The sequence below is a fragment of the Octodon degus genome, unplaced genomic scaffold (genome assembly GCF_000260255.1).
Source record: "Octodon degus isolate 3935 unplaced genomic scaffold, OctDeg1.0 scaffold00077, whole genome shotgun sequence".
In the NCBI taxonomy this organism is placed as follows: domain Eukaryota; kingdom Metazoa; phylum Chordata; class Mammalia; order Rodentia; family Octodontidae; genus Octodon; species Octodon degus.
Window position 1 is genome coordinate 6,943,505 of NW_004524653.1, and position 15,068 is coordinate 6,958,572.

Here is a 15,068-nt window from a genome sequence, read left to right on the forward strand (position 1 = left end):
AGTGATAACATATTTCATGTTAATATAAGGGGTGGTTTCACAATTTTAAAGCGAGAACTGGGGTTCATAGTGTAAGTAGGCATGGCAAAGCCATGATAAAAGGGCTTCTGAAAATGACATAGCCCACTTTAAAAGAATGACATAGAGAAATGGCCTTACCTCTCATTAAGTTTTCCGGAACCGGGTCTTGAACTCAGGCCATTGCGCTTGCCAGGGAAGTGCTTATTTCACTGAGCCATCTCCCTGGCTCGTTAAGTTTTCAGCTGTAAGGAAACTGGCTTTTGTGGAGGAACATGCCCAGGAAGAGAAGAAATAGCAGGCCACAAGCCTGTGATGGAGAGGCTGACCCTATTGCTGTGTGCCACTACAAGTGCCTTTTCCTCAATGTAAAGCCTCCCCTAGTTTATTACTCTGAGACTCCTGGAGTATTCAGAAAGCACGTCATAAAAGAGGCCGAAGGGTCATGTGGAGATCTAACACAAAAGCAAAAGAATAATTTTTCCTGAGTGAATCAGGAAGGCTTTCTGACCTACTATTAAGAAATACAGAGGAGGGGCTGGGGAATTGGCTCAGTGGAATGAGCGCTTCCCTGGCACGCGCAAGGGCCTGAGTTCAATCCCCGGTTCCACAAAAAAAAAAAGAAAGGAAAAAAAAAAATAGAAGAGGGAGAGACAGCTCAGCAGTGTAAGCACCTGCCTCACAAGCACAAGGTCCCAAATTTGATCCCCAATTCCACACCAAAAAAAGAGATACCTGGAAGACAGGTTTACCACTCAGTGTTCTCTTTGTGGGCAGTGCTCCTGTTTATCCACAAGATTTTTTTTGTGTTTTGTGGTACTAGGAATCGAACTCAGGACCCTTGCACTTGTCAGGCAGACATTGTTGCTAGAACTATATCCCCAGCCCTCACACACAAGATTTGGAGGAACCATGGCTCTCAGTTGAGTTCTCCCACCTAATACAACTACTCTACTGTGGCCTATGGACCACCAGGTTATAGCTAACTTCAAGAAGCTGTATACCGGGCTGGGGAGATGGCTCAGTGGTATAAGCGCTTCCCTGGAAAGCGCAAGGGCCTGAGTTCAATCCCCGGTTCCATAAATAAATAAATAAATTAATTAATTAATTTAAAAAAATGCTTTTTAAAAAGAAGCAGCTGTATACCAAAGGATTCTTCCTGAGGTATTTGCAGATGATCTCAGATACAGATTTTTTTTGTTTTGTTTTTGTATTTAGTACAAGGTCTTACTACACAGATGGAGCTAGTAGTGATCCTCCTGTTTTCAGCCTCCCAAGTGCTGGGCTTACAGACCCTCACCACCACACTCAGGGGTCGCAGGTACACATCAAATACAGATTTAACCCTTAAAGAGCTCTGGAAGGAACATTACAACATCTTTCTGTGTGGAGTTAATGAGAAATCCTAGGCCAATGTCTTAAGGACACTGAGCTCTGACTGGAAAAAAGTGTGGCCTAAAATTATACAGAGAGAAACTTTGAAGGCTGTAGAAGAGCCTGAGGCTTCAGTTGCCCTTGTGATTGGTAACATTTCAGCAGAGACCATAGGGCTTGCAAGTAGACGGTGGTAATATTGAAGAACTCATAGAACGTTCAGAGGAATTGTCTATAGAGGAACTTCAGCAAGTTCCGGCTGAGCCACAGAGAGTGGCAGCTAAGGAGGGGCAGTGTCAACAGTCAGTGCAGCAAAGTTCTTCTGAAATGAAATACTGAAAAAGTGGACAAAGCTGCTACAAACATTTGTAGAGAAGACCCAGACAGATGGATAAAGCAATCATTGTAGTCAGTTAGCAATAATGTCATGTCTTACTACAGAACAGTGTTAAAAGAGAGACATGGACAAACTTAAACCAGTTTCTAGTGCTGATAGAGTGAGCCAGAAGAAAGTCCTAGTAGGCTACAGACTCTGGCAAGGAGAGAAAGGACACCAGAGAGCCAACTTTCTTATTTTCTTATGGAAGGGAACTCTCAAACAATACAGTGACCGCCTTCCATTTTTGTCCTCTCTTCCTACAAGCCGAAGGTGTCAGCTTGAACAGTGTGAAATTGTTTCTGGTGAACTAGACACATTTTATAACTAGTGAATACACTAGGAAAACTAATAGTGTTTCTGACAGGTAAATAGTGCATCTTTTTTTGTTATGAAAAGGTTAAGGGGTTTGTTGTTGTTGTTTTTGTCTTTGTTGTCATCGTCAGAATCTGGGATTAGACTCAGGCCCTTGCGCTTGCCACACAAGCACTTATTCTACTGAGCCATCTCCCTGGCCCCCTAAGGGGTATTTTTGGAGGTTTGGAGTGCATGTCGGTTATTTCCATCATTTCTTGTGGGAAAAACAGTCTTGACTTAAAACCAACTTGAGTTACCACCAGCCTTTGCAAATGAATGAGTTCATCAGTTAAGGATCCACCATATTGTAATGTAGAAATCAAGTCTCGGGCTGGAGAGATGGCTCAGTGGTCTAAAGCACCTACTTAGAACAAGCTCAGCAAAGCACAGGGACCGCGGTTCAATCCCCCAGCACCACATGCCAGCCAGCCCCGCCCCCTGGTGGACTGAGCTGGCCACACACACACTCTCTCTCTCTCTCTCTCTCTCTCTCTCTCTCTCTCTCTCTCTCAAATAAATAAAAAATTAAAAAAAAGAAATCAAGTCTCAGTCTTTTGCCATCCCTAAAGGTTTTTATTGGACATCTGTTTCTCATTTTGAAGACAGAATCCTGAGGCACCACTGAAACTCAGAATACTGGGGGGATTGCTAGATTCAAAACAGTTACCGGGATAGGAATGGAGCTGGTGTTAGAGCACTTGGGCATTAGGCCCTGAGTTTATCACTAGCACCACACATTTTAAAAAGTTTTTCTCACCAGCTGCATCAGCCAATAATTAAAAGGGAGGCATATATTAAAAAATAAGATCTCAGTTGATTGTAGTCGTGTCAAATGACTGCCCCCCCATATACATTTCAGGAGCATTCATTAAGTAATGTCCAGAATTAGCATAGTTCTGTCTCCTGCATTTGTCACACCCAGAATAACAGTTTATGTAGGCCACCAGACTTTCATTGGAGAATGAATGGCCTGTAAGATCACAGAGTGGTGAAAAGAAGAACAAGATTAGCTGAAAGGGGAAACTTACGAGAGAAAAAAGGGAGTGTCTTAAAATTTTGAAATTTCACAAGTCTGATTAAAAATTAGATTTCTAGGGGCCTGGGAGATGGCTCAGTAGAATAAGTGTTTGCCTGGCAAGCTCAAGGGCCTGAGTTCAATCCCTGGTTCTGCAAAAAAATAAATAAATAAATAAATAAAAATTAAGATTTCTATAGTTGAACTGAGCTATGGATAGACCATAGTACATTGAAAAAGTAAATGGGCAGAGGACATGGTCATGGGTGTGTTCTTTGCTTGCATGTGTAAGGGCTCTTGGTTTACATCCCCAGCGACACCAAAACATCCCCAAAATTTGAGACCAGAGCTGTTTGTCTGATGTCGGTTGAGCTGTGCAGGGAGATTTTGTGCTCCCCTTACTCTGCAGGTCAGTGGTGGCGAACTTGTGGCACAAATGGCAAGAAGGGCTGTTTGTGTCATTGAAAGCTGTGAAAGTTTTGCCATCACTGAGGCCAGGACACAGTGTTTCTTGGAGCAGGGTTGTTTGTAGAAGGCACTTGTTATTTACAGGATGTGGCAAGAAATGCTCATTCAAACATTTTGTGCAGGATACTTTATTTGGGAAATAGTACCACTTTGCCTTGCAGAAGTAAGGAATTGAATAATACAGTTAAAAATGTGATTTTAAAAAAAGAAAATGGGTTTCTGTGTCTGTATATAATTACTATATATTAAGTAGAGGCAACTTTGTATGTTGCTTTGTTAAAGTAATTGGATATATTTTTCTCAATAAGATTATATATAAAAAAATAATTGGATATTTACTAAATTGGGGCAGTGGTAGAGGTCCTATACTGTTGATAATTAAGAATAGAAGAAAATAGAAAATTCGTATTTCCTGCCTGCTTTTCATTTTAGGATTGTTGTAATATGATTAGCCTAAGCAGTATAATTGATTTTCATTGTTGAGGTTTTGCATGCAGGGCTTGGATAGAGCTCAGTAGTGCAGCTCCTGCCTGCGAAGCACAAGGCCCTAGTTCAGTTACCAGTATCAAAAACCAGATTTGATGTTCAGTATATGTATCATCATTTGCTTCATCAATAGATTCTCTTTCAAGTTACTTCCAGGCCGGGGAGATAGCTCAGTAGAATAAGCATATTGCTGGCAAGCGCGAAGTCCTGAGTTCCATCCCTGGTACCAGGAGGAAAAAATAAAAATCAAGTTATTTCCAAAAAAATCCTATTTTGTGCCCTCAGTAATACTTGATTTTTCAGGAAGTTTAAGGAAAGGTGCTGAACTTTACTTTCTTCTGACTTACTGCAACATTCTTTAGTGTTTAAAATGAGAGAAGCTGGTGGCATTAGAGCTGCTTTCTGTGAAGTGCTTCTGGCATCTCTAAGGTCTTTTTTTTTCAGAGTTTCTAGGAGAGTTAAAAATAAGTACTTCTGCTCAGTGTTGTGTGTTTAAGAGAAGAGTGATTGCACGGGTGCTTCTGGAGTGAATATAAGCTGTCAGTATGGTTCTTCATGGGAGGGTTCTAGCAAAGCTTTATAAGAGTCACTTGTAAATACACATTAACGTTTTTACAACTAGTTTAATGTCAGATTTTGAGTATCGAAACAAATGAGCTGTCTGTTCACCCCTTCAGATACAGATCCTAGAATAGTCTAGGAATAAACTGGAGTAATCTTAGGAAAGAATGGTGCTAATAAGGTACAAAAGGTCTTATTATGACCATGCTGTTAGTCAACAATCTAAGCGAGTATTAAATGTGTTCCCACAGAAGAGTAGGAAAGGAAGAGACTACATAAACATGGGAATGATATTTTCTGCCTAGTTTTTCTCTTAACATCTTAAAAGATGTTTTCAAGAAAACAAAGGTACCATCTAGGGCAGTATTATGAAGTTTTTACTGTTTAATGATTCTGTTCATGAGACTTTTTTTTTTTTTTTTGCGCGCAACCGGGGATTGAACTTAGGTTCATACGCTTGCCAGTGAAGCGTTTATTCCACTGAGCCACCTCCCCGGCCCCTATAAGACTCTTCTTAAGATGACTTTTCTTAGAAAACTGCCACCACAACCTAACACTTAGTTTATCAATTGAAACTTCAAAAATCTGACACAAGGTTCTTCCTTTGAGGAATAAATACGTGATTTTTGTGTAAATTATTATTACAGTCTTCAATAAAGGTTTTACTCCCCACCCCATTTTTTTTTTAATTTGGTGAGGCATATAAATAATATCAGCATTAAAAAAAAAAAAAAAGTACTCCATTGTCAGCATTAGTGTATCAAGGATCTAAATTTCTTCCATATTCGTCTGTGTTGATGATGTTATGAAAATGTTTATGTTGTAACTTGAATGTCTTTTTTTCTTTTGTTGGATTTGGGGTTTTTTAGTTTAAGGCAGGGTCTTGCTATGTAGCTGTGCCTGGTCTTGAACTCACTGTGCAGCCCAAGCTGGCTTCTAACTTGGGCCAGTCCTTCTGCCTCAGCCTCCCACATGCTGGGATTACAGATGTGCACCACTGCATTTGACTTGTCTTTCTTATTTTCTGTGAAGTTAGAAAGTACATGTGCCATTTTTCTACCTCATCATTTGTACCGTATGATTTACCATCACTCATCAGCTGTATTTTTTAAAACTATTGAAATTCTTTCTACATTAACCATCACTCTTCTTGCTTTGGTTAATTGCTCAGTAAGCCCAGATTCTGTATTTCAGTAGACTGTCAGTTTGGCATAAATGCGCATCTTAGATTTAGTTTTGACTAGTGACCAATTAAAGAAGATACATGAGAGCTGGGGAGATAGTTCAGCAATCTAAGAGCCTGCCTGGCAAGCACAGGGTCCAGAGTTTGATCCCCATTACCACATACCATGCTGGTCCAAACCCTGAAACCAGGTATGGTGGCACATACCTATAATCCTAGTGCTGGGAAAACAGACAGGAGGATCACTATGAATCAACTATATAGCAAGACCCTGTATGTAGATGGATGGATGGATGGATGGATGGATGGGGAACTTCTCATTAGCCCTTTTAATGTTAACCATCTCCACTTTTTCTTTCTTAAATTTCACTTACAATTCCTTTAGAACAAAAGATATTGCTGCTAAAAAAAGTTTGAAAACTACTGGTTTAGACTACCTAGCTTATGGTTTATGTTTTACAAGGAAAAAAGTAACCATCCTTGCATAGCACTCGTTGTCAGGATAGTTTTTGTGTGAAAATTACAGATTTGCATTCCTCTGTATAACTGATACATGAGTTGTCACTGTGATAGATATGTAGATTTTGGTTCCCAAACACTATTAGAAACAGACAGAGTTACACCTACCCCTGGTGGAAAATTAGACATGCTATTGTATTTTACTGGCATGTTAAAAATTAACACCATATACTTTGTGTAATTGTGTGGTGTTGGGGATTAAACTCAGGGCCTCACACATGCTAGGGTTATCTAACTACCCTGTGCCATATTTTCAGTCCATAGCACCATACGTATACTCTGCTTAGAAATTTGAGAAGATAAGTGTACTAAAAAAATGCTGTACGTTGATGCTTTGGAATAGCTTAAAATTTAAGCTTGAAAAGTTTGATTTGGAGGCTTTCTTTTCTTCTTGGCTTGATATTTCTGTGCCTAGCCAAAGATTTCTTAGTTGGGCGGGGGTTTTTTGGAGGGGGTTGGGTTGGTTTGGGGGTTTTGGTTGGTCTTTTTTATTTTCTGATGTCAGCAATACATATTTTCTGCTTCTAAAAACAGGATTAAATAGTACCATCCTGACATGGTGGCTTTCAGTGAGACTACCATAGACAAGCCACCTTAACTTTGGTATGTCCAGTCCTATAAGTTCTGCTTTGAGCTTCTAACCTGGCAGTAGTGTCAGATGCTGGGGTTTCTTCCACCCTCCTGACCCAGACGAAACAGAGTACAGCCTCTAACTAGATCCAGGCCATTTCACAGAGAGGTTATTTCATAAACCATAATTAGGTTTGTCAGTTAATGGTCTCTTTGCTTATAGGTACTAGTGTATCATGATCCTTCCCCCAACAGATTTAGCCTACAGATGGATTATTTCCTTCTGAGCTAGATTGCCTCTACCCTCTTGGAACTTGTAGGAGAGAAGTAGTTTTACTTTTGGTATTTGGAAAGGAGAGAAGATCAGACATTTACTTACATTGTTTTAATTAATCTGTTAGAACCTAAGCAAATCTCAGATTTTTTACTTGAGCCATTCATCTCTTGCTTTCAAAGAATACACATGAGTAAGAGTTTGGCCTACATGAGTAAAACTTTAGTGTTTGGGCCTTAGGTATGGGTATAATTTGCAAAGACTGATAGAAAAGAATGTGATTAATTCAAAAGTGAATGTAGGTCCAGAGATGTACCTCAGTGGCATAGCACCTGCCTGGCAAGCATGAGGCCCTGAGTTCAATTCCTGGTACTCCTGCCCAAAGTAAATTTAAGGCATACTCAAAAATTAAGCCTAATGAATAGAATGATTTGTTTTAATGGTGTTTGTAAATAGGATCACAAGTCCGCATCTTGTACAACAATTAACCACTAAGAATAATATATGCAGTGTAATATTTGTTGAAACTGTACTTCCGATTTGATTTGAAACTGTCTCATTGCTATCTATTTATCAATAAAACTTTGAAAAAAAAAATTAAGCCTAGGCCAGACATGGTGGCACCCACCTGTAACTCCAGCACTTGGGAGGCTGAGGCAAGAGAATCGTTGAGTTTAAGGCCAGCCTGAACTACATAGCGAGACCCCAAAAAGCCTACTTCATCAACTGGTACATGTTCACAAAAAAGTTACGGGTCGGGGGAGATGGCTCAGTAGAATAAGCACTTTCCTGGCAAGCGCAAGGGCCTGAGTTCAATCCCTAGTTCCTCCAAAATAATAATAAAGTACGAATCAAATGGGTAACATTAATGAATCCTGGAGCCAGCTATTGATTTGTTTGAACTTTCACTTCTGAATAGCAAGTAGTAGGCAATAGAGGGCTGAATTCATTTTCAAATCATTCAAAATTCTTTAACAATGTCTGCTAGATAGAGTATGATGGATCCTTTATTTGAAGGAATTGTTTGGCTTATGGTAAGAATAGAAAAGCTCAAGCAGTATGCTAGAGAAACACTAGTGACAGCCCTTTGCTCATAGCATTCATACAGTGGCAGAGCCGAGAGTGGAGGGTTACTGTAGCCACTACTCCTTGCTAGCAAGGGGCTCTCTGGCATGAGGAGGCTAAGAAATGGTTTTCATTGAATGCTCTTCTCTTTTGGGCCCACTTAAGCTGTGTTATGTTAGGACTTCTAACAGCTGGTGGCATACCCCGGTTCAGAATTTCTGGAAAGTGTTTTTAAGTAGTTTTTACTTTTTCTTTTTTCTTTTTTTTCCCCCATTTTTTTTCATTTGATTTTTTTCTTTATTGAAATGATCTGTGAAGCAACATATTTTGTTACATTTGGGTGGTTTTTTTTAGTACTGGGGATCAAACTCAGGACCTTGTGTTTGCCAGGCAGGCACTTAGACCTCAGAGCTATCTCCCTAGCCCATATTTTGTTACATTTGGGTTCACTTGTGACTGGCATATTATAAATGATAGTGGTATTGTACAGTAATAGCATTTATTAATTAAGCCAGATTTGCATATGTTTAGTATGAATTGTTAGTGCTTTGGCATTTGTATTTGCTGGTTTTGATCTTAGAGATAGTTTATTTTGCAAAATCATTTTTAATTTGGATTATTAAATTGATGACATAGTAGCACATTCCTTTAGTCCCAGTACTCAGGATGCTCAGGCAGGACACGGCCAAGTCAAAGCCATCCAGAACTACATAGCAAGACCCTATCTCCACAAACAAAAACTGATGACAAATTTTCTCATATTTTATGGAAGCTGATCCCATTAGAAGGTATGCAAATGTTCAACTGACCAAAATAGACTTTTTTTTTTTTTTTTTTTTTTTTTGCGGAACCAGGGATTGAACTCAGGCCCTTGTGCTTGCCAGGCAAGCGCTTATTCTACTGAGCTATCTCCCCAGCCCTGAATTTTTTATTTAACCTACTAGATTAAAAGTTTTTCAGCTTTTTACATGTGGGATTTTTGTTCTTCAAAAAATCATGTGAAGCCTGTTGTATAGGGCCCCCAGCCTTTCCCTACCTTGCATTCTTTCTGTGGCTGTTTGTGAGCGCTTCCGTCCAGGCATGTCGCTGGCTGAGGAACGAGTCACACAACCATTTGCATCTTTGGTTTGGGGAGTGTACAGACACTGTTAAGAATTTTTCAAGAATACCATAGCGATGAGCAGGACAGTTCGCAGCTAACAAAACCCTTTTCCTGGCACTCAAAAGTATGTGGTAACAATGCTGAAATAGTGAGCATTTTTCTATTCTCAGAGGTTTAACATCACAAAGAGAAATACATTCACACTTGATTTAAAAATAATTGGTTGATATTATTTCCCTAGTTCTCAACTTGAAATTCATCACTTAAATCAATTTTTAAAGCCTAATCAGAATTGTGCCAGATTAGACTCTTACATTCAAGTCAATCCATAATATAAAATGTCTTATTAAAAAAAAAATAGGGGCCGGGGAGATGGCTCGGTAGGATAAGTGCTTGACTGGCAAACGCAGGATCTGAGTTCAATCCCCGGTTCCGCAAAAAAAAAAAGAAAAGAAGAAAAAAATCAGAGAGCCTATTTTTGCCTGCTGAAGTATTCAGAATATACTAGCCAAGGATACCTGTGTATCTTTTTGTCAGGTGGAGCCAGGGTTTGGGATCCTTTCATCAGTGGAATTAGTAATAATTACAAGTTGTACGTGTTTTGACTTTGACTTAAATTTTTTTTTCCAATAGAAACTATGTTCCAACTTCCTGTCAACAATCTTGGCAGTTTAAGAAAAGCCCGGAAAACTGTGAAAAAAATACTTAGTGACATTGGGTTGGAATACTGTAAAGAACATATAGAAGTAAGTAGCATGCTGTTTTTCAATTTTAACATGACTTAGGTTCTGATCCATTACTTTGTGTTGGTGGTCAGAATGATTGACGATCAGGTGTGATTATGAATATTAAACACAGGAGTAGCTTCACCAAACCTTTCTTAACTAGCATAACGTATTCCCTTCTCCCTAAAATGGGCATATTCATCTTTGCATTCTGAAGCAAAACAACTACCATGAAAGATTCAAGATTTGTCAGACATTGTGCTGGAAGCTTTTAAATTGTCTCGAAATGTTGTCATTAGACCAAACTTGGGGGGGGGGGGCATATAGGAATTCTTGTCTGTGATTTACAAATGAAGAAAGTAGTTTCAACCTCGCAGCTGAGGAAGGGGAAGTGGGACTTGGAGCCTGTTTCTCGTTCTCATAGGCCTGAATGTTCTGGTTGTCCTTCTACTTACTGAGGAATGGTGGTTGGGTGCTTGTCATCTCTTTCTTCAGGATTTGAGCATTTGTTGTCCCTTTTGACCCATCAGAGACCATTATCTTCCCCTTGCATAACAGTTTGGCCTTTACAAACTGTTTCTCTAGCTTTTTTATTCTATGAACTTTGTAACACCCCCCCTTGGGAGAGCTAGTGCAGTGGTGGTCTCCTTCCAGTTCTCCTTGCTGTAGAATTTATGGATAGTTGGTCAATGCATCATGTTGAACAACGGGAATGTTTAAAACTTTTTCCCCTTTCCCCATTAACCTTTAATTTTCACCTGCCATGGGCCATAGCTATCTTGTTCACCCATTTATCCCCCAGCACGTAAGCACAGTGCTTGGTACACAGTAGATACTCAGAACATGTTTGAATGGAATTGAAGTCAAAAAGCAGTTCATTCATGAACAGGTTTTCTTTTCCCACTAATAATACTCAAGGGTATGTCATGGGGGCCGAAGCTTCTGAGACAAAAGTGGTTTACTCTAGCTGTGTTGCCCCTGTGCAGAAGTATCCTTCTCTGACCCCTTTAATTTAGATAGGTCGGCCCAAATGAAATAGTCCATTCACTCTGTACTCCGGGATTATCTTCACAGAAATAAAATAATGCAAATATTAAGGTGCCTTTCTGTCCTTTGCTTTGTTGTTCCCTTTTACATACTTTGAAATTTGCATGTACCTGATTTTACCTGATTTTCTTACTGGATCTGAACCACTTAGGGACAAGGGAAGTTGTACCCTATGACTATTTTCCTAGTCTGAGGGGACAGGAGGCATTAAAATTTTACATAAAGAGTATAAATTTTAAACCACATTGGTTATTCCTGACCCAACTTCTCCCTCTTTCCCCCCAATACTTTATTTTGTGTACAGAACCAGAATGTCATACCTGCAAGGCTATTAATAAAAATGGTTAACTTAGATTCCATTCCAGTACTGTATAACTGAAGAGTTAGTGTTCAGATACATTAGTATGTGACTGGAATTTTTGTTCAATTAGTATTTCTAGTGTTTCATTGGAAACCTGGCTGGCTCTGAGGGGAATGTTTGGTAGATATAAAATGCTTAATGCCATATATGCCTTTTTGCATTTGCTAAGAGCTTTGTCACTCCTAGTTTACTTTGGGCGGGAGGTAGGGGGGAATCTGATTTTCCTGTGGTTCTCCCTGGCACTAGTCAAGAAGTGGGATTTATATGTATGGTAGTCTAGAGTTTATAGCACTGATTTTATAAACTTTTTTCACTGTTTTCTAGGATTTTAAGCAGTTTGAACCTAATGACTTTTATTTGAAAAACACTACATGGGAGGATGTAGGACTGTGGGACCCTTCACTTACGAAAAACCAGGTAAGTAGCAAGGTGAGGCCCCCAAATCGCAGCATCTTTGGTGTAACTCACTCTCAGCTCTAGTCCTATTATAATGATACAGTGTTGGGGCACCAACCTAACATGGAAGATATCAAAATTAGATATTCATACTTTTCTGCTAGTAAGAAAAACTAAACAGACTTTATTTTTGTTGGTTGGATGGTTTTGTCATTGAACTGAAGCTTCTAAGTATAAGAACAAAACAAAATTTCCTTTCTTAAATGTTCTGAGAACTGCAGTATAGTGCTTTCCTCAGTAAGTGGTTTTGCTCTGCATATGTCCACCATTGTGCTTATCCATTTACGCATCATTTTTCTGGGTCTCTTTTTGCTACACTTGGGTTTTCCAGAAAGGACAGAGCCTTCCATCTTTAATTCAGGGATTTCTTTTTTCATTTCCAATCTGAGGTCTTCTACATCTTTCTGCAGCTGTTTCTTTATTTCAGAAGCCGTTGATTCATTGCTTTCAGCTGTGTGATTTCCAATTTGTTCTGTGTTAGTGACCTCTGCACTTGTTACGGGTGGGCTTGGGTTCTGAGGTTGCATTTTGTTCCTTCTCATCATTTTGTGGGGCACTGTCTTCTGACTTTTTTTGTAGATCTTTGCTGTAGTTATAACCTTCGCATGTACTGAAGTTCAGGTGCAGCTCTACAAAGTTTGGACTTATCCAGCTGCGTCTGGCTTGGGTCTGGCTGCTGTGCTCAGCTCCTTCCCGCTGCTGCCCTTGAGAGTGAACCTGTTGTGCCCCTATGGCGAGATGTTCTGCTCCTGGACTAGCTGGGTGGATCTATCCTCTACACTCTCTGCAGGGATTGCAGCTGCAGGATTACACCCCAGGCGTGTATGCCAGGCCTGAGCTGTGCCAGACCTGGGCTAGGACTTGGTCTGGGGGCTCCCGGAACTCGGCCGCCTTCCATCTTTATACAGTATTGGTGGTGCCCAGTCTCTGGAAGAGTGGAGAAGGTGGCTCTACAGGATGACAGTGACACATGCAGCTTACTTTTTACACATTGACCTTAAAAACAGTATGAGTTTCTACCACTACCAAATACCAGTAGCTGAATAGAAGATAAAGGTGGAGTTGTAAATAGTTTCTTTTCCTTAAGGGAGAAGTGATTGTCACATTATGTTTCTAATTCTATACTAGAGATCTTTTCATCTATTAGAATATACTCAGCAAGAAATTCATACTTTGGGGCTCTATCTCAAATATTTAAGATGGTTTACTATTATTAATATTCTAGTAAAAGGTATTAGCCAGCAGTCTTAGGATGTACACTTTCTAGTGGGACATGGTACACAGATTTTTGTCCAGTCTAGTGTCTGAAGCAAAGCAGGTTTCTACAGGAAAAAGTAATCTTTGAGGAAGACCAATTAGACCCTGATTTTGAAAGTTGCTCCTGGAGGCTGAGGATTTAGCTTAGTGATGCAGCACCTGCCTGGCACACATGAGGTCCTGAGTTCAATTCCCATTGCCAAAATAAAGAAGATTAAAGTTGCTCCTTTGATACCCATGTGCAAGGTGTGATAGAAAAGTACACTCAATGTTTAAATTAAAACTTACACTAGGGGCCGGGGCAAGGACAATGGCTGTGTGTTTGAAGGGAGCATTTTTAGAGAAAATAATAGCATTGTGCCATTTTATAATACTTTTTCTAAATTTGGGCATTCACCATATAGTTTGATCATCTTTTGTATTCTGCAATGTCTTAATTAGTTTTTTAAAAACATGAACCTCACAGGCTACCAGATAGCTCAGCAGACTAAAGCCCCTGCCTAGGCAGGTACAGGGACCAGGGTTTGATCCCTGGCATGCTATGCTGGCCCCAACCCTGGGGTACGCTGAGAGAGTGATGGAGACTGGGCATGATGACACACACCTATAATCCCACCACTTGGGAGGCTGAAAACAGTAGGGTCACTCACTACAAGTTTGGTCTGTGTAGTGAGACCCCATAGGCCCTGTATTAAATATATTTAAAAAAAAAAAAAAAATGCACCTCACATAGTCTGTAGGACATTTTATTTAACTTACTGATTTGAATAAAAGCAGGGGCTGGGGAGATGGCTCAGTAGAATAAGTGCTTGCCTGGCAAGTACAAGGGCCTGAGTTCAATCCCCGGTTCTGTCAATAAATAAATAAATAAATAAATAAATGTTAGCTAATTAATTAAATAAAAGCATTTGTTAGGGCCAGCCAAATAGCCCAGCAGATTAAAGCACCTGCTCACAGGGGCCAGGGGTTCGACCCCGCCGTCACTTGCCTTGCCGGCCCTACCTGCAGAGCATACTGAGACAGTAATTGAGACTGGGCATGGTGGGGCACGCCTATAATCTCAGCTCTTGGGAGGCTATAAACAGGCGGATCACTATGAGTCTGATCTAGTATTGACACCCTGAACACCCTGTAGACCTTTCCCTAAAATACAAAAAAAGGGGGCCAGGGAGATGGCTCGGTAGGATAAGTGCTTGCCTGGCAAGTGCAAGGGCCTGAGTTCAATCCCCAGTTCCGCAAAAAAAAAAAAAAGAAAGGGGCTGGTGCGATGGCTCAGTGGTCTAAAGCACCTGCTTAGAACAAGCTTAGCAAAGCACAGGGACCGTGGTTCAATCCCCCAGCACCACATGCCAGCCAGCCCCGCCTTCTGGTGCGCTGAGCTGGCCACACACACACACACACACACACAAGTAAATAAATAAAATTAAGAAAAACTTTTTGTCACTTTATTAGTCCTTTTGAAGATACTCTGTTTACTTGAGAAGAAACAGCCAAGCATATGCAAAAAAGATGGCTTCAAATTATTAGTTTTAGAATCAGCAGTGAAATCTGAATACTACATGGTATACTTAGAGGGAAAATTTTCAGTGTTGGAAAGGCTAAGAGGATGTATTGGGCCGGAGAGATGGCTCAGTGGAATAAGCACTTCCCTGGCAAGCGCAGAGGCCTGAGTTCAATCCCTGGTTCCACAAAAATAAATAAATAAAAATAAAAGGATGTATCAAGAGTTGTCTAATTGTATTAAAATACCCTGGACCGGGGCTGGAGAGATGGCTCAGTGGTCTAAAGCACCTACTTAGAACAAGCTTGGCAAGGCATCAGGGACCGCGGTTCAATCCCCCAGCACCACATGCC

General features: G+C 40.3%; 1 protein-coding gene across 6 annotated transcripts in view; it reads left to right on the top strand.

Moving 5' to 3' along the window:
- Positions 1-15,068, top strand: part of Adnp (activity dependent neuroprotector homeobox) — a 38,311-nt gene that overhangs the window by 17,903 nt on the left and 5,340 nt on the right. For 5 of the 6 annotated variants that reach the window (XM_023720806.1, XM_004636034.3, XM_023720807.1 and 2 more), the window contains 2 exons: positions 10,002-10,114; positions 11,826-11,918. In XM_023720806.1, the coding sequence (XP_023576574.1) occupies positions 10,007-10,114; positions 11,826-11,918 (201 nt within the window). In that variant the 5' untranslated portion in view covers positions 10,002-10,006. The remainder of the gene's footprint in view (positions 1-10,001; positions 10,115-11,825; positions 11,919-15,068) is intronic. The other variant, XM_023720809.1, reaches the window with a different exon arrangement.